General features: G+C 44.5%; 2 protein-coding genes across 25 annotated transcripts in view; both read left to right on the top strand.

Moving 5' to 3' along the window:
* Window positions 1-10,831, top strand: part of CAMK2G (calcium/calmodulin dependent protein kinase II gamma) — a 118,441-nt gene extending 107,610 nt beyond the window's left edge. For 21 of the 24 annotated variants that reach the window (XM_051800891.1, XM_051800892.1, XM_051800898.1 and 18 more), the window contains 4 exons: window positions 3,536-3,611; window positions 4,109-4,203; window positions 5,261-5,506; window positions 8,135-10,831. In XM_051800891.1, the coding sequence (XP_051656851.1) occupies window positions 3,536-3,611; window positions 4,109-4,203; window positions 5,261-5,493 (404 nt within the window). In that variant the 3' untranslated portion in view covers window positions 5,494-5,506; window positions 8,135-10,831. Of the gene's footprint in view, window positions 1-1,033; window positions 1,222-3,535; window positions 3,612-4,108; window positions 4,204-5,260; window positions 5,507-8,134 lie in introns of those variants that run through there. The other 3 variants (XM_051800914.1, XM_051800910.1, XM_051800911.1) reach the window with 3 other exon arrangements.
* A 5,368-nt stretch (window positions 10,832-16,199) lies between these two features.
* NDST2 (N-deacetylase and N-sulfotransferase 2) overlaps window positions 16,200-25,940 on the top strand; it is a 127,426-nt gene continuing 117,685 nt past the window's right edge. The window contains exon 1 of the mRNA XM_051800874.1: window positions 16,200-16,381. The gene's annotated coding sequence lies outside the window, so the exon portion shown is untranslated. The remainder of the gene's footprint in view (window positions 16,382-25,940) is intronic.

The following is a 25,940-nucleotide window of genomic DNA, read 5'->3' as shown; positions in this document are numbered from 1 at the left end:
TGAAGGGCATTTGTCTGTCGTAAGCTTTACCTTATGTGTCTGTCTTGCTAGCTCAGTTAGCCGGTACCGTGGTTAGTCTGCGAGTTGTGGTGATGTCTGTCTGATATCTCCTGATTTGGCTACCTCCACAGAGGAGCCCGTGGCTGAAAAACTTTGAAAATGCATATAAAAAAAAGCTGGAGAAAATCTAGCTGGGATTCCCAACCTTTCCCCTACACAGACATACTGTACTAGCTGCCTGGCTATTTAAAGCAATAGTAAAAGGATCCTTAGTGTGAGTTGGGAACATCTGGAGTATTTGATTCTGTTCAGGTCAATCTGGGAAGGAAGAAGCAAGCATGCCCTCTTCTGCCTTTTCCTGGTTTCCTGCATACAGCACCAGAATCTCATGCGATGCAGCAGTTGGAGCATTTCTGTTACTTATTTTTGAAGTAGCTCTAAGGATGTCAAGCTGCTGGTTTGTGAGGTGCAATGGGAAAGGTGTTTTGCCTAGACAGATTGGAAGGGAAATGATCTCTTCTGAAGCCCTTTTTGCTGTGAGCTGTCCATCACTGCTCTCTTATTAACTCCTTCCTCTTGCTCATAGCAAGGCCCTGCTTGGTACACTGAGGAGTGCCAAATCACTTCTTTGCCAAGCGAGGCACTGTTCTCCCACCCCACTTCCCTGTGAGCTGAGATTTGCAGTGATTTGGATGTCCCTACTTTCTTTGTCTTTCAATCCCATCTTGTACTTGCCCTCATGCTGCTCTGTCACTATCCGATCAGTGTTTTAGGTTGCCCTCAAACTCCCTCCCAGCAGCATTAGTGCAATTCCTGCTGTGCTTTTTGCATCAGTGCCCAGGTGGCCCCAAGCAGTGTCTGGCCCAGGTGATGTGACAGAGGCAGGAGAGCAGGTAGAAGTTGTTGGGATGTGGATGTGTCTGTGTGCCGACTGGGGCTGGGGCTGTGTGTGTCTATACTTCTTTGTTGGTTTTTATTTTGCTTTCTAATTTTTTGTTTGTTTATTATTTTAACGCTTACATTTGTTTTGCAGCTACACAGTCTTGTGAAGAGAAGCTTCATGCCTGGGACAGCCCAGGGCAGACATTGGAGTTAGAGCGTGCTCGGTCGGAGCCTTTGTTAACTCCAGTAGTTCCCTTTGTACTTAACCGAGCACCGTGTAAGTTAGCAGCTGGGTAGCAGTAGTGGAGTAGTGCGAGTGATGCTAGTTACCCTAGATGTACAGCTACCCCCTCTCTCCTCCCCGCCCCCGTGCCCCTCACCGGCGCTGTCGGAGCGGCTGGAGCGGGTGCAGGGAGCGGCGGGCAGGCCGGGGAGCGGGGCCGGCCCGGGCACGGCGGTCGAGGGGAACCCGCTCCCCGCGCCCTGTGCCCGCGGCGCTGTCCCTCCGGCGGCACGGCTGGCGCTGCCCCGGCCGCGGCTGTGGCGGGGCTGCCCCCGGGCTCGCTGACCGGAGGGCAGCGCAGCCGAGAGTCGCGCTCGGTGCCCGTGCTGTGAGTGTCGCCTCCTTTGTGCCTCTGCCGTGCCAAGGAGGAGGCCCCGCGGATTCATAGGGAGCGGCAGGCGTGAATGCTGTCCCCCTGACATCCCGGGGCTCTCTGTCCTGGGGAAAAAGTGGTCACCTCCTTCGTGCCGGTTCTAGCTCGGGACATGGAGTGAAAGCCGGGAGACGAGCACAGTCTGATGGAATGGACTTGTGTTGAAGGACAGGGCTGATGCCGCTGCATCGAGGCACTGGGGAAGTGGGTGCAAATCTCTTTGAGATGAGTCAGCACACATTGGCTGTGGTCTGCAGATTTCCCTCACTCATCCCACATGGAGCCTTTCCCATGGACTCCATCTTCCGGACATCATTGGTGGTGCATGGGAGGGAGGTCCAACAAGTAGCTCTACGTCGTGTGAAAGCAATCCCAGACAATTTGTCACAATAGACATAGCCCACTGTGTCGTTTTGACCCATTCCCTGTATATATCTTTGGATATGTGGATGTGTATACAGCATGTGTGGCAAAACCCTTACTGTTATGAGCCAGATGTCCCCTATCCAAGGGGTTTCTGTGGCTGGTGAGGTAGTATAATTCTCTTAACTGATTTCCAGAGTAGGTGCAGGCATCTTTCATAGCCAGTGATATTATCATCTTGTTGCTCTTCCAACTGTGCTTATCAATGATGAGATGAGATGCACGTGTGGATCAAAGTTTGGGGGGGGAGGCGTGCAGTTCAGACTAGCATCTTATGGATGAGAGTGGAATTCAGCTTCACTGACGAATGTCTGAAGATAGTAGATTGGATTTAAACACCGTCCCCTAATGATAGGCATCTAAGATGCCTAGGTGAGACTTCCAGAAGTACCAGTTTCTTTCAGGGCCTAAAGGAGGAACAGTCAGGTGACTGGTTGCATTTCAGACACCTACATTTTAGATGCTGAAGGGCACGTAAATGGCACTTCCAGTGGTAGGAATTGTATATTATCTCTTAATATTGAAGATAATGCCAGGGCACCTCCTAAATGCTAGCTCCCTTAAATGCACCTAAATGTGCAGGATAGTATATCTACAGGTGTGGGGAAGGCTGAGGAGGTGTGAGGTTGTGCAAATAGGCTCAGGCCTAGGTACCATAGGTATGGTGCACATACAGTTTTAGAACTAGAACTGTGTTATTTAGAGACCTGATTTAAACTTTGAAAATGTTAAGAATCCTTGAGATCAGCATGGATGATGGAACACCACAGAGGTGATGGGGTCTGTGTAATCTGCTGTGGGGAACCAAGAGAAGAGAGTGCAGAGATGCTGGCCAGATAGAGGACAAATAACAGTAGACAGTTAATCCTTGTCTCCATTTGTCTTGAAGTTCAGTGGGCTGGGCTGGGTTAATGGCAGTGCTGTCAGAGTGCTGAAAAGAATTGTGCTGTAGGGATTGGCAGAAGCTAACGGCCTGAAGAATGGAGTGGTCACTAGTATATAGCTAGGACCTCTTCATGGAACCCATCCATCCTGCTGCAGTTGTCTTTCTAGCTTGCAGAAGTCATTCCTACGTGTCCCAGTTGCTTGTTTGCAGCATTCATAATAGCTGAGGTATTGGCAAGTTGTTGGGAGACTTTTTCCAATTGGCTTTATCTGTGTGGTGGCCATTTGTATATGACCACTGGTGAAGGTTTTCCACCTCTTAAGCTACCAGACAAGTGCTTCACATGTTCACTGACATTCATTGGTCAGACTCCCCAGAAGCACATCAGGATGTCTTTCAGGAGACACCTCTGGTGCCTTAGACCTTTCTAGAAGAAAAAAATTGAATACTGCCCCTTTATTTCCTTTCTCCCTGCATTACGGGATCACCATTTCCCTTTCATGCCACTGCCCCCCTACTCTCATGTGGATGGCTGTCATTCCTGCATATCTCCAGAATGCAGGGAGCAGCATCCTATGAGATCTAGATTAATGGTGCTCTACAAACTGCTTGTAGGATGCACCCAGTAGCCCCACATTTCCACTGAAGTCTTAAGCACAGTTAAATTGCTCTTTCTTCTTGTTCACAGTGCGTAAGCAAGAGATCATTAAGATAACAGAGCAGCTGATAGAGGCCATCAACAATGGAGATTTTGAGGCTTATACGTAAGTATAGATGACTTCTGACAGGTTGTTTATCAGTTTGTGTGCAAGCGATGCTGTGGGTCCTGAGTATGAGGAGTTGTCATGGAGTGAGGGATGGTAAGAAGTTTTATCCTTTTTAGCCTCCATCAATTAAGACTAGGGGTTATAGTAGAGCTCTAAATGAATATCAAGTAGAAGTCAGGTATCAAACAGCAACAGAAGCGATAAAAGGAAAATGTCCTGGGTTTGTAGGAAAAGTAGGGGGAAGAGCAGTGGAATGAGCAGAAAGAGAATAAAAGCAAGGCCAGAAACCTAGAGGCTTTTTTTATATGAAATGCCAACTAGTTGGCTCCACGTTGTTGCAATAGGACTGAGTCCTTCAGGAGCTTACTCCTTGGAGTAGGGAGATGTAGTTGGTGGACACAGGGTGTGAGTCGAATGACATACCAGCACTTCACTGTGCAAATAGCGCTTGGGCTCAAATGCAAACTGTAACCCTGTGGTGCTTTTCTTTGCAGAAAAATCTGTGATCCTGGCTTGACCTCATTTGAACCTGAAGCACTGGGGAACCTGGTTGAAGGAATGGATTTCCATAAGTTTTACTTTGAAAACTGTGAGTGGGTAAATTTGGTAACACCAACAGCTTTCTCTCTTCCTTTATGCCACATTTTGGGGGGAAAATTGCCCTTGCTTTTGCTGGCTATCAGAATCAGCAAGAATTTGATTGTCCTTGGGTTATAATGCATTCATAAAGGCCAGCAGCCTTCCCCTCAAAAAGCCTGTTCAGCAACAATTTCAATTCTAACACCCACACCCCTTCACTCTAGGCATACAATTTGCCAGGTGCAAATATTTTGCTAGCATGGACTGCAAGAGCTTTAAAAGTTTGAGGCACTGGACTTCTTACTGATATGAAAATGGAAAAATAATCAGATTTTGATGGAATCAACATGTCTGTTTGAGGTAGACATACTGAATGGTCAGGCATAAGGATGCCTTAATTTTGACTTTTCCCTGAATGATTTCAGATCTCTAACACCTAATGAACTCATTACATGGATACAAGGGTCACCTCATCAGTCTGGGGCAGGAGAGTTGGGAGAAACACTATAATTTATAACAATGGATTTGCTTCTCTTCCTGGATGTCTCTACAGGATGAGATAACTGAAATTTAAATCCTGAGCTGTTCAGTTATTTTGGAGTTTAGATCAAGGTCCTTAGTATGGGCAGTTTCTAATGCTCTAGTATGCAGAGAGTTTGTCTCTCTCAACAGCCTGCTGTTTTTAACACTTCTCTGAGGCTTGTTCATACTTAATGCTGGCCTAGGTTAAAGATGCCCTGATTATTTACTCCTTTGCACCAATATTCTGTAAGTAAAAGATCTTTTCCTGTAACTGAAGACATGGCAGCACTGATGTTGACAAAATGGCAAGTATGCTTTGCAGAGGGAGCAAAGGGGCCAAGGGGATTCTAGGCAATATGTGTGCAGTTCCTAAGGAGAACAACAGGTGATAGGGGAATGAATTGCTTGGATTTTGCCTGAAGCAATTTTTATTGTATCCCAGAATCCAGTGGAAGGTGAGTAGAGTACAAAAGAGGTTGGAGAATGTGGGAGGCTGTTCCTTCTTAGCAGTAAAATGAATCTAATGGTTTTGCATGTTCCGCTAGTACTGTCGAAGAACAGCAAGCCAATACACACGACCATCCTGAACCCCCACGTCCACGTGATCGGCGAGGACGCTGCCTGCATCGCGTACATCCGCCTGACGCAGTACATCGACGGCCAGGGCCGGCCCCGCACCACACAGTCCGAAGAGACCCGTGTCTGGCACCGCCGAGACGGCAAGTGGCTCAACGTCCACTACCACTGCTCTGGAGCTCCTGCAGCACCTCTCCAGTGAGGATCAGATATGGGTATGGACTGCCAGGGAAGGTGTATGTCAGACACAGGGCTAAGGCTGCTGTATGAGGGAATTCGGCGTTCGAGGCTGTTTAGCTGGCTGTGAGAGAACCGGATTTAGCTGACTGTAGGCTGAAAACTTCTGCTTGTAGTTGGTGTTCCTTTAAGTCCTGTCCTCTGAAGTCAGTAGAATTATCTTCCACTCCTGTCATGTGCCAGACAGTGGTTCCTGAGTGTAGGTACCCTTGTAGCAGCAGAGCTTCCAGGTACTCGGGTCTGCCTGAGGACAGACTGCTAATCCAGAGCAGAGGGGAAGAGTATCTCGTGCTGTGCATGGGTTTGCTGTTTCACAGCTGTCTACCTTTACATGCTGGGGGTGATTTCAGAGAACTTTTTTGATGAGCATGTCATATTCTAGAGAGGATATTGTAGAATCCATAGAGAACAATTTCTATGCTATAAGGAGTAAGATTTATTTATATAAATTTTACTACTGATTTTCTGATAAGCAAAAGCTATTTAATGTACCATGTTGAGAAAACTCAGAAGGGAAAAAACATCCAAACAAATAATAATATTAGAGGATTTAAAATATCCCCCTATTAACTTGCCCCAATTCAGCATTGAAAGAAACTTTGATTTAAAAATTTGTCATGAAGGAATTATTGTTGCTTGGTCCTGAAGGACATCAGATCCATTTACTTCTGCAGCATTTAGGCATTCTAGTTTATTGCCTTACTGGTTTCTTTTAGTTAGATGTACAAAATCTTTCTGCCTCCTTTTGTTTTATGCTGAAGTATATGTCACATTCATTTTAAAGACTTAAGTTTCCTAATCTTAGGACCTTTTTACTAAGGGTTTTCTATTTAAGGGCAAACACAAGAAACATCTACAACTGGGAGGCAAGCTTTTTTTAATGTGGTCATTTGGGGATGAACCACTCAAGTATAGTTGCTACTTGAGTCCTAGTTCTGTGAACTACTTGGAACTAAGCCAAGAACAGTTTTTATTCCTATGTGTTGTGAGGTATTCAGCCCTACTGAAGGCAAGAGAAAGGAATGTGAACTATCACAAGCAAACTGCAGAGGTCACAGATGGAATTTGAAAAGCAAAAGCCAGTTGGGGGCACCAGAAGCAGAGAAGCTTTAAAGAGAGCTGGACAATCAGCCGAATTTCCAGAGAGTAAGGCAGTGAGAAGGATAAAACCTTTGCAGCAAAACAAAAAAACTTGCATTAGATTTCATCAAAGAAATGTTGATGGAGACTTATGCCCTGGATTTAGTCCAAAAAAAGATGCAGAAGAAATTATTAAATTAAAGATCCAGTATGGCCCAGTGGCTATGCCTAGGAGTCCTGAGCAAGTTTAGGAATGGAAAGTCTTAGCTGCTACAGAAGAGGTATGTTTCTTGGCTGCTGAAATGCTGAAACCCTCCAAAAGTATGTGCTGGAGGGTTTCTGAAAACTGCAGAGTAGAAGCTGTTTCCAAACCACAAAATGTTGGTTAAAACAATATTTAAAAAACCTGTAAACTAAATAGAAGCTAAAGTATTTGCATGCATTTCTGAGTGCTGAAGGAGCTGTACCCACATGCAATTACGAATGGGGTCAGTGTGGGCAGCCCCCCTCTGAATGCACTGAATCATTTTGGAGCAGTGTTGGCCCATGTGCAGTGAAAACTAGAGACGAAGAATGAATGAGGTGAATAAGAATGCTTAAGTAGAAATCAGTGGTTTGTTCTCACCTGGAAGGCAGAGTTTAGTTTTGGGTAAGTCATCTCAAAAGGAAACTGCAACCATAAAAGAAGTTTGATGTTAATCAGAGGACTTCTGCGCAAGGAGAAAGTAGGAACCGAGATGGGAGAAGACTAATAAGAGAGATTCTAGAAAGATTTGCAAAAGAAATGGTAGAAAGAAGGTTTTGGCTATACTTTCATGACAGGGCAATGTTAAACAAGCATGAAAAAAAAAACAGACTTAAAACTGATCAAAATAAATCCAGTGATTTGGCTTATGAACCTTAGCTAGGAAGAGCCTTTGCTAAAAGCAGTCACTAGGGCTGCAACTTCACAAAACTACAGAAAAATTCATACATTTGTTTAAATATTAAGAACATTCAGAGACAAAATTACTGAAGACTTAGAAAAATAGAATTTTTCTAAACCCTTAGAAAAACAGAATTTTTCTAAACCCTTAGAAAAATAGAATTTTTCTAAACCCTTAGAAAAATGGAATTATCTTTCAGTTCAGGGTAAAACTAAATGGGAAGTGAGGCAGAAACTGTTCCTTAGGACCAGAGCCTTTGAGCACCCCTTAGGAAACTTCTTCCACTTCTAGGTTGTCGCTGTTAGATAGTGGGCCCAGGTCTGCTCCAATGAAGCACGTAATTCATTTTAGCAAGTAGTTAATTTTCATTGGCACACTCAGCCACCTGGAAGGGAAAGTGTGTGCCTCTTCAGAGCTCTCCTTGCGAGCCTCAATCTGTGTTATGTTAGGAAGGGTTTCTACCTACACCAAATAATTAGCCTGTAGAAAACTTGGGTTTTTTTAATTGTATACAGCTAATGTTTGGCTTTATTTCCTTCCATCTTCCATCCTGTTCTCCCCTCTCCTTTCTGGGTGGACACTACCTCTTCCTGACTGCAGCAACTTGTGGAGATACTCAGCTGGAGGGCAATATCTTCTTAGCAAGCAGCTCTGGAGTGCCTGAGTGACAGCAACGGTCATGTCTGTTTTGACGTTAAAAAAATAAATACAAATTACAAACAGGCAGCAGCCAAATGCACGAAACCCTGCATGCATCTGATGCTCCGGGCGCTGCCTTTCTGTTGTTTTCCATGGATCCATCGTGTCTGTTTCTGCTGTACGAAGGTGTTTTTAAATCTAAAAAAAAAAAAAAAGACATGTTGTTTGTATAAAATAATAAAAACCAGGAATAATGCTAAATAAATGACAGATTATCCAACATGCCCCTTCCCCCAGGGCTAAGAAAATGGCAGCAACCGGAACATCTTTCAGAAATGAAGTGAGGGGGAAAGCAAAAGTGAAGGAGAGAGGAAGAGAGAGGGAGAGCAAAAAAGGAGGCAGCTTGAGCAGCGGATGGCTGAACTGTGCTCCGCAAACCACGGTGGAAGTTAACACCGCGTTCGGGCTGTGCTGCAACTTCAGCCGGTGAGAGGTGGCGAGGAGACCCCAGAGGAGCCAGTGTGAAGACTGGGGTTCAAGAGGGAGGAGGCACTTCTCTTCCTGTTGCCTGGCAGTCTGACTTCAGCCTGTTTCTTAGATTTCTGCACAGCAAGAACGCTATGGAAAGCTGGTTGCTCGGCTGCTGGATCCCAAAACAGACTTTTTTTTTCCTTTTTTTTTTCTTTTCTTTTTTTTTTTTAAGAAATAAAACAAAATGGGATGTTGATTTAAAACTAAAGATCGAAGTAGGGATTTAAAAATGGGTTTAAGTGAATATAACTTGAATAGAAGTTCACTCCTTAGTGATCCTGGTTTTAAAAACAGCCAAACGTGGAGTTTTGAAGCCAGCTTATTTAATTTAACAAAACAAAACAAAAAAGCATTGCATTAAGAGCAGAGATTTTAGAGGAAGAGGGTACACGTATGGGATTTTCTATTATTTTTTTCCTTTCTAGTAGCGTAGTTGGGATCCACAGTGCTGCAGAACACGTGTTCCTTAGGAAGCAGACAAAAAACTTAGTGTTATGTTCTTCATGAAAACTTGCACATACACTCCTATATGAGGCATAAATAGCGTGTGTTTTTTATACTGAAATATATGCACCCATAGAATTGAAGGGGTTACCTGGCCTCCTGTTTGATTTGTTTGGTCTCCGAGTAAAATAGCAGTGGGAGCCAGTGGCCCCAGCCAGGTGCTTCTCCCCACCACTAACCCATCTGATGTTTGTAAGTGTCATGTTTCCTAGTGTTTATTTGGGTAATTTTTCTATTTTTTACAGTGATGTTGTAACACAGAAAACTATCAGATCAGAACCTCAAAAGCTGTAGCTGAAGGACTCTTGGCCACCTCCCTGTGTTACCTCTGGGTGTTAGAGAATACCTCATGAAACAGAGGGGAAAGGGAATGAGCACATGTGATCTGATGTTTGTCCTTTGGGCCAATTCATCTTCCTTTCTTTTCTTTGCTGCAAAAGGATTTCAATTCCTTTATTCATCGGGTGGGGAATGTGTAAGTGTTTTGTTGACCTTACCAAGGAGGGAGCCTAGCCCCAGGAGGAAAATGGCCTTTCTGGCAGACCTGATGGGATTTGTCTTGACCAAGGGAAGGCATCACTTGCAGAAGTTGGGATGAGCTTTTACCTGCATTTGTCTACCCCTAATCAGGTTTTTGGATCTTTGGAGAGAGTTAAAATGATTGCCTTGACAGCATTGGCAACCTTTTTGCAGACTACAGAAAAGAAGACAATTTGGAATTTTAATCCTTATTCAACAAAATGCAGAAAATAAAAGCTGTTGCACAAAGCGGAGCTGTCAATTTGCAACAGATAGCACTCTGCTCTCTTTGTTAGAGAGGTGCTATCCCATACCAGGATTAGATGAGCCAACCCCTGATGAAGGAAAAGACCATCCAGACCTTTCCAGGTTTGTTTAAGCAAACACCCTTTTATTCCTCCCTCCACTATCCCAGGGAGGAGTGCGGATTGAACTCATGGGGGGCAAACACTAGATTTTATTATTTCAAAACATTCTTAAAACAGCACTAAGCCAGTGAGTGAAGTGGAAAAGTGAAAAGCCTTGATATTTTAATCAGACTTTTTTTAAGCCACAGAGAGCAAACAGATTACAATTATGCCATTTAAAAAAGATAAATACAAAACATTATGCATGCCTTCTTTTGGTCTGATCTTCCTTGTCTCTACCTGATGATTATTAATAATTAAAAAAAAGAGAACCCTCTGTATTAAGTATATGCATCTTTCAGAGAAAATTTTAAAAGAACAGAAATGTTGGTTTTTTGTTTTTGCACAGTCTTGGAGACAAATTTTTTTGGATTTTTTTCGTTTGTTTTGTTTCCTTTTAAGTTAATGAGAACCTTAGCTTGGTATGGCCATTATCAAACACAGCTGTACACCTTTAGCATTCTTAATGTTCTCTTATGGGGCTAATGTAAGCATCTATATAATATATATTATAAATATCACATTTTAAACAGGAAATGGAAGGCATTTGATGCAGAATTTTTGCATGATATAGAAATAATTAAAGTTAGCTAGTGTTTGTTTGTTTGGTCTGAATGTTGGTAGAACCTTCATAGCTTTGTTACAATGAAACCTTGAACTGAAGATATTTAATAAAATAACATTTAAACAGTGTAAAGTTTGGAGTGTCACATTATTCTCTTAAACCATGAAACAATGGTGCTTCTGAATCAATTTACAGAGCTTTCTGTGTGTGTGTGTGTGTGTGTGTGTGTGTGTGTGTGTGTGAGAGAGAGAGAGAGTTAACTGTGTGATTTAAAAATGTAATTTTAAAAAAGGAGAAAAAGTTAAGTGGTACCATACCTAAAAGGAGGGGAAAAAATGCTAGCATTAAAAACAAAGGGACAACAGACCCTGTTAAAATGAACTTAATGGCGTGTCCCTGACAGACCAAGCATAATAGGGAAATGTTGCTTTTGTTCCTAACAGCCTGATCCTTGGCAAATCTATGCTGTTACTTCCTTATTTGTTTTTCTCAGCAATATTTCAGACTCCTTGTGGGAGAAGCCCTCTTGCCGTTAGGTTTGCCTGACGTAAACCTGCTGATCTCAAGTTGGGTGGCTTATTTATTTCTAACCTAGCATATTTTGTGTCCTGACTGGGATGCTTCTGCAGAGGCACAGATCAGCCGCTCAACTGTACAAATTTATCAGGTCTAGCAGCATAAGCATCATTTCCCAACAGGTTAAAAGTTAGTTGGCTTTAGCCTGTTTTTGTTTTTATACTGCCTCTTGTTATTAGCATTTTTTTTTATGCCCTGCTGGGTAGGCTTTGTTCCACTCAGGCCTTTGCTGCTTTGCCATTTTTCTTTTATTTCCCCACCTATCAAAGCTCACGCTGCCCTCTAAAGGGTAGCTGACTGAGTGGTGAGCCTGCTGCAGGTGCTGCCCTTGCCCTGTGCTGAGCTGCTGCCAGGCTGTCGGCAGGGACAGAGATGCTCAGGTGCTTCTCTGCATCTCCTGCTACTGCTGGCCTTGTGTCTGGCACGGTGATTGCTGGCGTTGCACTGGGGGCACACGTATTATTTTGGTACCGGCTGCAGCGAAGGCTGAGGGGCTCCAGCCAGCACTTGAGCCCCCCGTTTGGCAGGCCTGGCTGGCCTCCACTCCCCTGAGCTTTTCCCAGGTGCGTCTGGGAAGCACTGCAGGTGGGAGGAGGTGGCTTTGCCTTATCACAGAAAGCAACTTCGGTGTACTTAATCCCTTTTAACTGCAGCAATTACCTAGTAAATAGGTGTCAGTTGCTGCTGCTTAAGGAGATGATTACTTCTGCTGCCTGATGAAACAGGAGGAAAATTGTCCTTAGTGTTTAAAGGGAGAAGGTAAGAGTTTTACAGCCCGTTTCACTGGGACAGAAGACAATCTGTTCGTGCCCAGAAGAGATAGCTCCTGCTATTACAGCAACAAAGAGAGGTTCTGCTATAGTTTCCGACATGCAAGGCAGCATCATTCATCAGGTAAGGTCTCTCCTGAAGCAGTTAATCCTATCTAATGATCTTTGAAGAAACGTTGCAGTATGATCTAATAAGCACTAGGAAGGTACTCATAAAATTCGTGATGATCTCCCGTGTTCTTAGAAGCTCTTTTAACCAAGACAAGAGTAATTTAAACACTTACTGAAAACACAATAGTCAGACTAATGCTCATGTCAAGAATATTTATGTAGCATATATATGGGGTCTGTTTTACCTCTTCTTATGTTTTAGCTGACAGCAGGCTTTGGGAATGGTACTTCCCTGCAATGTGATAGCTCCAGTATTGAGCTATCAAACAGGGATATTCCTAGAAACTTACTTTCCAGTATGCCATAGCTGGTTAAAATCAGCTCATCCTATTAGATGGAGTTTTGCCATTTTCCTACCAAAGAGAATGGTACACACGTGCACACACGTGCTTGTATACATAGGTGAGTTACTCTGTGGGAGACCTATGACTGATGGTAGCTTTTATTTATGCCCAAATCAGATTTCCTTTTAAACTAGGATTGGTCTGCTCTCAGTCGCTGGGCTAGTGGCACAAAGGTCTGGTAGGATGCTTTTATGCTATAGTTTCCATGAGATGCACGGAGAAGCATGAGCAGAACTAGACCCTGAATGTCAATATCCTTTCCATTTTATTATGGGAATTGTTACCTCTTACTTACATGTAATTGATAATGTAGACAAACGGACAGAGCATTTGACTAGTGATCAGATTTGTGATCTGTTTTTGGTTTTGCTAAGGCTTTTGCAGAGTGACTGCAGGGTAAGGCACTCGTGTGCTCAGTGCTTCAGCCTTGTGCACTCTGTGCTTCAGCTTTGCCTTTTGCCCATGCAGATGATAAGCCTGACCTCTGTAGAAACCGCTGTGAGAGACTGATGAACAGTGCTGCAGAGCAGCTGGCTGGTATTGCTGCTACTCAGCATGGATGATTTTTTTCCTGAGTATTTGAGAGGATTGAGACTGCAGACTAATGCACCTGGAATGCTTGTTTATTTGGGTTTAGTATGAATTTATTAGACTTGGGAAAGGTGGTCCTTAGGGGCACTTAAAGTGGCTTGAGTGGAGGGTTATGAATTTTTCCCTTGAGATTCTTAGTGCCTGAGAACTCCTCACCTGCAGGAATGTCCTGTCTGCTGGTAAGGAATAGGAATTTACTGGTTGGCTTGTAATATTCTGAAGAATTTTAAGCCAATTTATTATGTACTTAACAGGTATTAGAAAACAAAAATGCATACACTTAGGGTTTTTAAGACAGACTGGCTACAAGGAAAGGATGCAAATAATTAAGTCAATAAAATCTCGGTCTGAAAGATCCTTGTGCTGCAGGAGGGTCCTCTAAAGCACAGGTGGATGGAGAGAGAGGGAAGGGTGCTTGTCCCTAGTCAGTGGCAATTTATAGAATTGCCATAATTATCCATAAATGGATGGGCAGGATGACATTTATTCACAGAAAATGTTTTGTTAATGCATCATGTGACTGCATGTTGGCAGAGTTGGGATTTGGCTAGTTCTTGCAATGAAATACCCTCTCAGTGTGGTTTATTTCTCCTTCCTGTTTCAGTGGTAAAGTGTAATGCTCGTACCAACAGAGGACAGCCTGCAAAAACGGCACCAGGGCTGTGCTTCAGAAACCTTGTTTATGTTGGAAGAACATCCTATAGGTTACATCAGTAGTCATAGCAGTGCTACTGCTTTATGATTGTTCCTGTTCCAGAAAGCATTTATTTGTTTGTTTCTTCTTATGTGTTTAGAAGTTCAAAATAAACTGAAAAACTACATACTTACATAAAAAATATTTGTTCTACTAATGTGACATTTGAAATTCATTCCTTTAGATTTAGCATATTTTTTCTTGTATAAAAAATGCCCAAAGTTGGTATAGATTGTCTTAAATATTTCTAAGAATTGTAAACAGATTTCAGCCTTGTTCATTCCAAAATAGTATTAATGCTAAAATTCTTTTAAATATAATAAATTAGCAAGTTTTAACACCACCTAATCTTTTACAGTATCAGTAAAAATCTTCCATACCTGGTACAAAGACTCTATTGAGCCTCAACAGAAACAGTAACACATTCAATCTTTATATAGTGTTTTACTTAAACTTTCCCTTTTGGAAGAAACAGGCTTCCTGACCCATTAAATGGAATATCCAGGGAAAGACTGTTTGTTTATGTAACCTTAAGAAGGAGAAGTTGCTTCAGAGAAATGCAATGTTACCAGGGATAGCACCAGCTAAGTGAGATAGGCAGGGAGCAATATGATAGCCTGGAAGATGGGAGTTATAAAGCTGAGCACTGAGAGTGGTTTTTGGAGTGTGAGGAGGCTGGTGTGGGGAAGAGAACGGAGATGCAAGATGGAGTTAAGGGTGTCTTGCAAAGTGAGTAGAGGAAGCTACATAGGAGGCAACTGGAAAGACAGCGAGGACAGAGTTGTTTTGTGGTGAAATGCAAGAGAATTCTTCTCTGGTGGCTTGAGGAAGGATTTGGAGAGATGGAGCATATTTTGGGGTGTTTTCTCCCACTACACATTTAAATGGAATTCTAAGTTGATATTGTTGCACCTGTATAGAGTACTATATTGTACAACATAAACTCCTGTCACTGATTCCCCTCCCTCAGTGTAACTGAGATTTGATGAGACTGGGAGAGAGATAGGAACTACTAAAAAATAATTTTTTTTTAGTAGAATATCAAGCTGTACTTTGAAATGCTAAATCCAGTTTCACAGAATGTAGTACTGGATCATAAATGCTACAAACACATGACACGAGGTGCTGATCTGCCACATATTCCCTCTGTTGGCTCAGATTTGCTCAGCTGTTTTGGAAAGTGCAAGGTCTGGTAGACTGGGATCACCTGTTGCTGCCACACTAGCTTTGGGATGGCTGCAGGCAGGCAGATGATATTAATCTGATGTGAGTGCTGCAGCACGTGTTTGGATTAATTCAACAGAAATGCAATCACGTGTTCAAATATGTGCTGCTGGGTATTTTGGCAGCACAGGCCCGTGTGATGCGACTGCAGGTGGTGGGAGCAGCTGCCTCATCAACCTCTGCTGAGGTGGGGGTTCTGTCAGCCAGAGGCAGAACAGACTTTTGAAGCACACTAGGATATGAGTGCTCATAGCTTTGTCTGCTTTTCTTGCGTTATTTGATTCACCTGCTAACGTGGGCTTAACAGGCTTGCAAAAGCATGGTCAGTGCTTCAGGAGCAAACCGATCAGGCTGAAGATGAAAAGCCCTGTGTAAATGTGTCTGAAAGCCACGACTTTCAAGCTTTCTCAGCTTTTCAATAGAGCAGCAGGTTCCTGTGCAGCAAATCCACCTCTTGTGTTGCTTTGTTGGAGGTTTCCTGAGTGACTCACAGCGTGCCAGCAATCCTCTGACAGCGGGATGTGAAGCAGCACTTTGCCAACATGAGGCCTTATTCCCTGAGCACCTGCTTCCCTTTGCTTGCTCCTCTTCTGTCGCTTTTGACCGCTCCAGGTCCCAGTCATGCTAGCTTGTCCCAGATGTTGGCTCTCCAAAGTGTGGTGGGCGCTTTCTGCACAGCAGATCCAAAGCAGGGCCGTGTAAGAGCACTCCCAGGCTGCCGTCCACCTCTCTGTCCTCCGCTGAGAATAAATGATCCTGTGATGTGGCTTCACATCCCATTCTGGCTTCCTACTACAATTTCCTCCACCTTTCTAAAGTAGCAAATTGCAGCGTGCGTGTTTGTGTTTCTCGGGAGGCTGCTGCCGGCGATGTCACAGCGGTGTCAATTCCTTCCTACTGTTTTCCTGGACATCCCACGCCTTCCGCGCCACCGGGAGCGCGGCGGCCGCAGCCATTCCCCGCAGCCCGGGCCGCGGCGGTGCCGCCGCTCCCTCCCGCAGCCCGGCGGTGGCCGCACGAACCCCTCGCCACGTGTCCGGGAGCGGGGCGCGGCCGCCCCGGCCGGAGCGGCGGGACCCGCTGTGGGCCCAGCCCGCGGTGCCTCCCGGCGGCCCCGCCCGCTCCCCGCCCCGCGGAAGATGGCGGCCGCGCCGCGCGGCGGCGGCTCCCCCAGCGGCCGGAGGGACGCGCAGCGCCCGGGAGCCGGCGGGCCGCGACCGGCCTGAGCGCTGCTCGCCGCGCCGGGGGACGCCCGCCCTCCCTCCCTTTGGGAGCCGAGACCTGCCCGCCCGGCGGGGCCTCCCTGCGGCAGGTGAGGTGGAGGAGGAGGGCAGCGCGGTGGTGGCGGCGCGGCCCGGCCGGGGCCGGCTCGGAGGGCGGCGGGGCAGAGCAGAGCGAGCGGCGCCGGCGGGGCCGGGGGAAGTTGTGCCGGCCGGGGGGCGGCGGTCCCGGGCGGTGGGTGTTTGCGAGGGGCGGCCGGGCCGCGGGGGGCGGCGAGGGGCCGAGCCGGCGCCGGAGGCACGGAGGGCGCTGCCCCCCCGCCCCGGAGGCGCCGCCCGCCCCGCAGCCACCTGTGCGACCGGGGCGTCCCGCCGAGAGCCCGCACGGGGGGCCCGCGCCCCGACACGGTGCCCCGTGTGCCGGCGGTGCCCGGGGCCGGAGGTTTCGCAGCCCTGCCCGGCTGCTCTAGGCGGGCGCGGAGCCCCCGGCGCACGGCCCGGAGCGGCGGCTCCTGCCCCATCGCGGCTGCCGCCCCTCGGAGCCCCCCGTGCTCCGGCTGCCGGCGGGGAGCGCGGTCTGGGCCGGGGCTGCGCTCCCGGCCTCGCTCCGGCTTTGTTTACCCCGCGGCGCCGTGTTGCGGGCGGTGAGGGTGCTTGGTACGGCGGGACCGGCGCTGAACAAGTCGCCGTGCAGCGGGGCAGGGGATGCTCCTGTCCCCTGGTGCGGCTGTACTGCCCGTGTGCACAGGCGGCTGGCTGGGGGCTGCGTTCAGTGCAGGCCAGCCGCGGGTACAGTTGCGGTACCACGAAGACACAACAAAAACTGTGTTACGTAGGGAAAGCTGATGGAGCGTGGGGAATCGTTCGTATAGCATTTACCATCATTTAGTCATTAAAATGTTTTTGCAGTGGTAAAGCGATAAATAAAGCACGAGACACCCCTGTTTGCTTAAGCAAGAGTGAATAAACTCTGTGTTGCCTGAATTAGAAGCGGGCAAATGTCACATATCTGAATTCAGCCACAAGTTACACTAATCCACACTGGGATTCTTTGTGACTGGTCTTGCCAAAGAAGTATTCAGAGTTGTTAATTGTACGTGCATTTCTCATTAGGAAGTGTAACCTTGCCCTTTGTAGCAAAGATGTAAACTAGAAACTTCTGATTAATTTTTCAGGTTAGGTGCAGTCAATTATCTGTAGTAATTGGGCTGGGAAATTTTCATGATGGGAGAATCTAGGTAGCATCTATATGGTGGGACACTTTGTACAAAAACACTCTAAGAGCCCTAAGAGAAAAGATTAGATGCTCAGCATCAGCCCCAAGAGTTTATCGGGGTGGGTGCCCACACATGCTCACGTTGCCCGTGTGAGCTGGCTCTGCACCTACAGCAGTTAGTGATCCCAGAACCAAGCCCTGTACAGCTGCTGCATGGAGGCACCTGAGGGGCTCTGTCCACGGTGGGTTTGTGCAGTGTTTCTTTATTGTGTTTCTCAGTGCAGCTGTTTTCATGGCACTGAGATCACTGATCCAACTGCTGGAAGATTGGACATAGGCACTTTAGTTTGTACTTCACGCCGCACAGATGTGATTGTGGTGTGTTAAAGAGCTAGTCTGGTTCCAAAAGCAGGCTGACTCCACTAGACCAGTTTTGAGCCAGTGGAAAAACTGTGCTCAAATCTGGCAACCAGCACAAAATGTTCTAAAAATTTTCTGCTGTCAGCAACTGTGAACAAGTATATATCTCTTACAATTTGTCTTGTCCACTTGCTGTTTTCTTCTTACATTTTTCTGTCTCATCCCAAATTCTTCTTTTTGTTCGTTCTTCCCTTTTAGTTTTTTGCTGCCTTCTAAGTCCATGGTACTGTTTTCCTTGTTGTTGCTCCTTGAACACGGTTTCCTAATGGGTCTTTTCTTCCTCTGTTTACTGTTTCTTCAGGCCTTGTAAAACTGCTTTTTTGCATGTATATATGATTTTGAACGAAGAAGAAATGGAATTTTCAAAAAAAGTGCAGCTCAGAATGAGCTAAGAGCAAGGACACAGAGCAAGAGCAGTGGTACATCTGTCCATGTCAAATTTTTCGTTCCAGTTGCAGAAATGACTTTTGCTCATGTGTGTGGGTTCTCAGACTGGGGTTTAGAATGGAGAGTGGGACCAATCTTGCCCTCCAGTATTGCTGCCCATGGGGAGAGGGGGTCTGGGGCATCTGGCAGCAAAATGGGATTGTGATACAGAAAAACTGAGAGTCACTGTTTTAAGGTATTGAATACTATGTGTGATTGTTTACCAGGACATGAGTGTGTGTGCATGGGCAAGCTCAGTGTTTGCCAGCAGTATCTGGTAGTGCAGTGATGGTGGGATCTGCTGCATGGTTTTTGCATAAGGCACGTTTTACTGTTGTGATGCTTAACCTTCAGGTTGATCTGTGTCAGAATTCATGTAGGTGGCCTGGTGAAAAAGGCTGAGCCTAGTTTTGTATTTTATTTTATAATTTCATGATTTCTTAAAAAAAAAAAAGGGGTGTGTGGAGGAAATAAAATGCAGCTGAGGCCTGAACCACAGCCTATCTCCTCATCACTGAGCCTTGTTTCATAGGATTGAATGACTGTCTCAGATCTCTTTGTGGTATATCTGGAATATGCGGTGATTCTCTGAGCAAAGCTGCACAGATAAGATAATCCATTTCGTTTTAATTGGCAGAGTTGTTTACACATGATCTCTTGCTCATTTCCCTCTTTTAAAGGAATGCATATCTATCCCTGATTACAGCTCAGGTCAAAATCCCTTAGCACTTGTAGCAAATCTCCTTTAATTGGTCTCATTTAGCTCTCATAAGGTTGTGTTTTAATTCTCGCTCTTCCAAATCCTTTTCCCCAGTCTGTAATGTAATTTATTACAGGATATTTTATAGAGAACGGAGCAGCCTCTGGCTGTCAGCATCCTTTGCAGTTTATCAAATTTCCAGCTCAACAGGCAGCTGCAGTGGAGTTTGTGGGTGTAAGACAGCAGTGGTGCAGCAGCAGCACAGGCAGATGGTGGTGGTGGCGCTGGGCACGAGTGCCATGTCTGTCCTGGATTCTGGAAATAATTGGGGTGAATGCTCCTGTTTGCTCTCCATGCTTCTCTATTCTTTTTGTAGCTGTTGCTGATTCAAGGGTCTTTGAGTTCAATTTTTTCCTTTCTGACTGTCTTTCTAGACTCTGTGATTGAATATGAGTACATCCAAGTTGCTGCTGTTGTCTGATGACAGGCTTTGAGCAGTACAGGACTGGTAGAAGGCTAGTGCTGGGAGCGTATTTTTAGAAGGCCCAGGCCAACATTACCTGTCTTTAGAAAATTCACTGTGACTTTGGTGAACACAGTTGCTTTGGTTAATTGAACATAATGCAAAGAGGTGAAGCCCTGAGTTTCATTATGGCTGTGCTGAGGCACTTCACCTCTGGCCTGTAGCAGCACAGTCTGCAGGCACCATGCGCTGGTGCAGCTCCGCCTGAGCTCCGGGTGCTCTGACATCAGCTCTGAAAGTCTCAAAGGCTGGGTTTTGTTTCTCTTTTTTTTGAGCTGTGCCCCCTGCCCTTACACTGGCAATTTTCCCACTCCAGCAAAGTCACAAGGAACTATGTTCCCCTTCTTCAGCCACTGAATTTGAGATTCCAGGCTGTGTGGTGCAGCAGTGACGGTGCAGACAGACTTTCTGCTTTACTGATCCTGCTCTGGAGGCACGAATCTAATCCAGTAGAGCTGTGGAGCACAGTTATGTCTTAAATTGCCACTGAATGATTTACTGGAGTAACAGATCAGAGCTGTACCTTTTCTTTCTGCCTAGCAGTGCTCGAAGGTCTTGGGCCTCTGGCAATTGCTGTTTGGGGACTGTTTTTCAATACAGACACATATCCAGAAAGGAAGTGATATAGATCTGAATCCATATGTACCCTATTAAAAATGCAGTAGAAATCTCTAGACATGAGTGATGAATTAATCTTCTGCACCAGGAAGATATCCTCCATCACATTCATGCCTGCTGATATTTTTAGTAAGCTAACTGATTTAGCAGCAAATGTGAGGGGGTTGATAAGATTGTGCATGCAGTTTGGACCTTCTCAAAATATTTGTGGCTTTCACTGGGCAGTGTCACGAGATCTGTTTTCAAAGAAGTGGGAATTGCTGTTTTAAAGCTGCCCAAACTCTCCAACAAGGAGAGGGATGGTCACGAGCTCTCTCTCTCTATGGACTCAGCCTGCTTTTGAATTTGTCAAGTAAAATGAATACTGCAAAATAAGAACAGACAGCTCCACACAGCACTTGCTTATGTACTAGCAACACCAAGATGTTCAGAAATACCTGTCTCTTCCAAGTGTGTTTGTAGCTGTGTGTAACTGCAGCTGTTCTTCCTGCTGGGATTGCAAACGTGGAACATCAGCAGTATTTGCAGCTTCTCTCAGGCTGAAATGTTAATGCCTTAACTTAGCCTAAAATAAGGTACTCTTTTTTTCCATTAAGAGAATGTAATATTTGTCATTAAATACAAATTATGCGGTTAAGCGTTAAAACTAACAGCTATTATATGCCAATATTCTTTTTTTTTTTTTCCCCAGAATCAAAGGAGGGTAAAAAAGGAGAGATGTGTTTTGTCCTCTGCTCATTGTACTTGGGGGGCTTGTGCAGGTCCTGGTGCTGGTCCCTGTGCTCTGCATGTGTCACACCACACTTACCATCTACAGCACTTCGTCTCGTGTTTTGAGTGTGTGATGGAAATAAGGGAGTGTGATCTAGAGTTTTGGTGGGATACAAGTATAGTTGTACTGCACTAGCCTGATCTGTTCTCTCTCAACTCTGCAGTGCATTATTCTGAATTCTTTTTTTTCCCCTCTGGAAATGTCTGCATTAGCAGAAAAGTTTGTTTAGGGCATTCTCTGTGAAGCAAAAGATAGTAGAGTCTGTCCTCTGCTCTCCAACCTTCTTGTAGCTCACATAAAGAGGCTTGCAGGTTGCCTCCTCAGGGAAGGTTTCCACAATGGGGGAGAGAGTAGGACATAAAATTGTATGTGTTAGATGACACGCCAACAAGTTGTAGCCCTCTCTGGAGATAGAGATCACTGCTGCTTTTATTTATTCATGTATGTTTTTTCTCTGTTTTCAGTCATGAGCTTGGGAGCTGGATTGGCATAACTGATATAAAAAGGAAGGAGGAAAGAGGGACAGCAAAATGACAATTTTATCCCTTCTTAATCTCTTTTTGCAGTTCTGGTCTGCCATCTGGTCACTCTATTTGAAAGCATACAACCCCAGTACCCTGCCCTTTCTCTTCTCTTTGTTTCTCCAGTCTCCTACATCCTTCAATTCTGCATCAGGAACCCTGCTAGAATATTACATTCCTCTAAGTGGTTCGATCTGGGAGGCTCCCATGTCAGGACCATCAGATTATGTGACAGAGCAACTTGTTTTCCTTTGATCATGTTTAGGTTTACGGTTCCAGATGATTCCATTAGCCTAATATTTTATTGGTCTTTAAGCTTGTCTCTAATTAATGCTAATTTGCTTGGCAGTACTTCTGAAGTATAATCAGAGCTTGCATGTGGATTTTTAGAGCTCTTCAACAGATCTTAACTCTTACATTTTCAATCACTTTGGTATTAATTCCTCAAAGGAAACAGTGGGATGATAGGCCTTAGCTGTGATAGGCTCCAAGTAGAGCTCCATTTAGAAAAGCAGAGAAACTTGAGATTTACTTCGGAAAGGTTAGAAGAAACACGGAACAGTTTATAAATCTCTATTTTTGTCTTGAGAACCTCTTACTGTACAACTCTGCATTAGCTCTCTAGCCCTTACCAGTGCTTTAGAGTGCATGGGAAATTTTGTGTCAGAAAGGGTTTTTGAAACAGTCAGTTGAGGTATCTCTTGGATGATTAGAATTGGACTCATCTGACTACATGTGGAGATGTAAAACTGGACACCATGTCCACATCTGAGCACTGTAAGTTCCCTAATGTTTAAGGGTATGTTAGGGTGCAGTTCATTTTGCTCTGAAGCAGATGTCCACATTTGTTGAGGTGAATCACATTTTGGAAGTTCTTTTTTGGTTTTCCACTGAATATATTAAAAACTGAGAATGTTAGTCCAGATGTAGAAAATGTCAGCAGGATAAGTATCTGAGCAGAAGGTAAATTGAACACCTTGCAGAGTGACACTAACTTGCTCCTAATCCCGGACTGCTTTCAGAATAGCATTTTAATGTCTTCACTATTAATTGATTTACATCAATTTTGTCTCTTCTGATCTTAACTGCCTTTCCCATATTTAGAGAACTTTTTCTGTAATTTTTTCTTTTTAAGCTAATGCTGATATAGTGATTCTGTGCCACTCCCACTTCATTCTGAAAGCTTTTCCAAGTGCTCCGCAGCTGTCGATTGTCTTTGCCCTTGCTTTTATCGTTGGGTTGTCCAACAACCAGGGGTCTGCTGTGTCTGGTAACCAGGACTCTTCTGTGGTCCTGGCCAGCCATACCTGTCCCAGAGAAGTCAGACCAGACTATGAGTAGGTCTTTGTTCAATTCAAAGCCTTAACCACAGAGATTGTAGTTGCCTCCAGAAGCAAGGAGAATGTCCAAATGTCAGGTACTGGCCTATGATTTTTTTTTTTTCTGTAAAGAGACAGGTTTCTCTTCTGCACAGTCTGGCTTTTGCACTGCTGGAAGTTTAACTTTGAACAAGATCAAGCTTGGAGTGTCCCAACACAGTGGCACATTGCATGTAGATCCCTGCTTGAGATGAATAACATAATTTCACAACAACTTGAATACCTCTTAATATTTGATGGTCCAAGATGAATGAGGAGCAAGTAAGACTGGGAACTCTTGTGCAATCTAATTAAAGGTAGAAATTTTTAGTGGAGAAAAGGTTGGTATCTTGGCTGACCCCTTAAAATGTCATCCTTTTGCATCTGTCATCACCCATGTCTTGTTTTTGTTTCTCTTCTGGTCATCACCTGTGTGTGGGTCTGTTTTAAGTATAGAGAAGTCTTTGAAGTGATATCATTTGTCTCAGTGATGGAACTACTGAAAAAACCGTCACCTTACTGTTGGTGAACTGCTTGTCTTTCCAGTTACTGAGGGCTGCAGAGCTATTAAAAAGAGCAGACAGAAACTAGTGTAGACACTGCATCAATCACCACACAGTGTCTGTGCATGAGGACTGCTGCAGCTCCCTGTTTCAGCAGCTCTGTGAATGATGTGAGCTCTTGCAGTGTTAAGTCTGCTTTTTCAGTGGGATGAAGTGGGATCCTGGCCCAGTCCAGCAGCCGCGAAGATTCCTTTTGGTGTTGAGGCCTCTCTTCATGTCTAATCTGTTGTCCAGACCACCTCTGAAACATCAGTCTTTCCCCTGCCCCCATTTCTGTCACAAATAATGTATTTTAATTTGTTAGTTGTAATTTTGTTGGTTTTATTAATTTTTAATGAAATGTTTGGATTCACTCAGTGATACTTAAGCTCAAAATGCATGCGCTTTACTTATGGCTGAGTCATAATCATCTTCCTCATAAGCAGAGATCTGTCACTGTCTCCTGATTTAGTTTTGTCTGCAGACTTCCATCCTATCCTTCCTTTATGTTCCTGTTTCAGATCTGGTCGCTTGTATCAAAGCACGATGTGAATAAGTCTGCTTTCCTGACTCAAGGCTACCAAGAAAATGTACTTTTATCATGTGTTTGTATCTATATTTTAGTATCCTGTAACTGTGCGTGGAACAGAGTATGTTTCCATGGCCCAAGTCCATATAAACACAGAGCTTTCTGCAGGAAAACTTGCTTTGCCTCAAACAAAATATTGATGTTTGCCTTTCCCAGCACTACTTTTAAATACAAATTCCTTACTAACCACACACGATGGTGCAGTGCCTGTGGTAGCAGGCAGAGCTCGAAACTCCTTTTGGGTCTTGTGTTGTGTCTGTGGGCAGGTTAAGAACAAACTAGTGTTCGGGGATTGTCATAATTGTAGTTGGTGTTGAACATAATGTTTCTCTGAGGTGGTTATAGTTAATTCTCTTGTGTGTTGTAGAGCTATTGTATAATTATCTTATTTTTGTTAGTCCTAGCATTTTCCTGTTACTGAATGGAAGTACGGTGAAGATGTCCTTTGAACATACTCTTCTTGGTTTGCATTTAAGCTGATACTACCAGTGAGGAAAGCAATCCAATCCTATATTGACCCTTCTTAGTATTGGCACAACCACTCAGCAAGGAGGACCAGGAAACTGATGTGGAAATTAAAATAACAGAACAAAACAAACCCTCTTTTTTGCTGTTGTCCTTCTCCAAAAGAGAAAATGTTACTTTTCAGTTGATCACTAAGAAACCCAGTCAGGCTCAAATGTTTTTATATTGGGACACCACAGAGTGTCTTGGAGATAGGATGAGCTGATGGTATTCCAGGGCTGCTCTCTTCAGAGGAGAGGTACGACCACCTCAAGACATGCCAGATGATCACCTTAGAAATATGATTTCACGAGACCCTTTGCATGAGTCCTGCAAACTTTTTAAATGTTAGATTTATCTAGATTAGACTTAACTAGTATTGGTCATGGGAAACTCTAAAATGATGCTGGAAACAAGCAACCTGGTGAGAGCCAAGCTGCATGCCCAGCAGACTGAGAGCCCAATAACTGCAGTCCTTCATTGCTGCCTGTTCTTTTCCACTTTTAATTGGAAACTGGATTAGTTTTTATACAACTGATTTCTCATAAGGGGAAAGATTGAAGAAATAGTAGTGATATAGTTTGTGAAGAAGATGCCTCTAGGGGAAGAGTGAAGCAGTTGCTTTGATCAAGGTGCAGACCAGCCCTGGGGTCACAGGAAAAATGCAGGTCTCTGATAAGCAGTGCTGTATTATCTTTATGTTCCTGTGCAATTTGCCAAAAAGACATGACAAATTATGTCAGAAAACTAGTTACATTTTTATGGAATGGTTCTTGGTTTTGGTTTTTTTCCCCTATCTTGTTAAAAGAAACCAAAACAAACAAGAAATGTTTCTGTGTTTTCCTCAACATCTTTTCTTAGCACCCTGGCACCAAGAGTCTGACCCATGATACGATTCTGGACAACTCTTTAGGAACTGAAATTGTTGTGAGTGCTCAGGCCCTTCCTGCAATTACATCTTCCTGAAATGCATCCTGTGCAAGGGTGACGATCAGCTACAGGCAGTGCTGAAAGACAAGGCAGTGGAAATTTATACAGTGTCTGCACTGGAAGCAAGGCTGTTCTTAAAGTCTGTAAACTGTTTGGTCTTAAAGTCTGTATTGGGTACTTTTAAAAATGAACCAACCTAAAAAAAAAAAACCAAAGGCATCTTCATACAGATGAAGGGTGTAAGCCACAAATGCAAGATACTGTTTTCCCCCCTGTCATTAGGCTTCCTCTGGAGAAAGCATTGGATAGGGATGTTGTTTGGCCTTCATGGGTTAGTGATTTCGGAACCTCATGCTTGATCTGTCAGGATGGGACTGAGGACACCAAGCTTGAAAATGAGTGTTGAGAGCTCTACTCATTTCATCCTGTCTTCATAATTCCTTGGCACTGGTGTTATACAACCTCTGCTACCAGCTTTCTGTTGGGATATTGTAACTTTTCCAAGGGCTGTAGGGAGTTCCATCCTCATTTT

This window comes from Manacus candei, unplaced genomic scaffold (assembly GCF_025592945.1).
Source record: "Manacus candei isolate 608988 ecotype Guabito, Panama unplaced genomic scaffold, ASM2559294v1 h1tg000050l, whole genome shotgun sequence".
NCBI classification, from domain to species: Eukaryota; Metazoa; Chordata; class Aves; order Passeriformes; family Pipridae; genus Manacus; species Manacus candei.
Note: the sequence above shows the minus strand (reverse complement) of the source record. Positions and strands in the feature narration are given on the sequence as shown.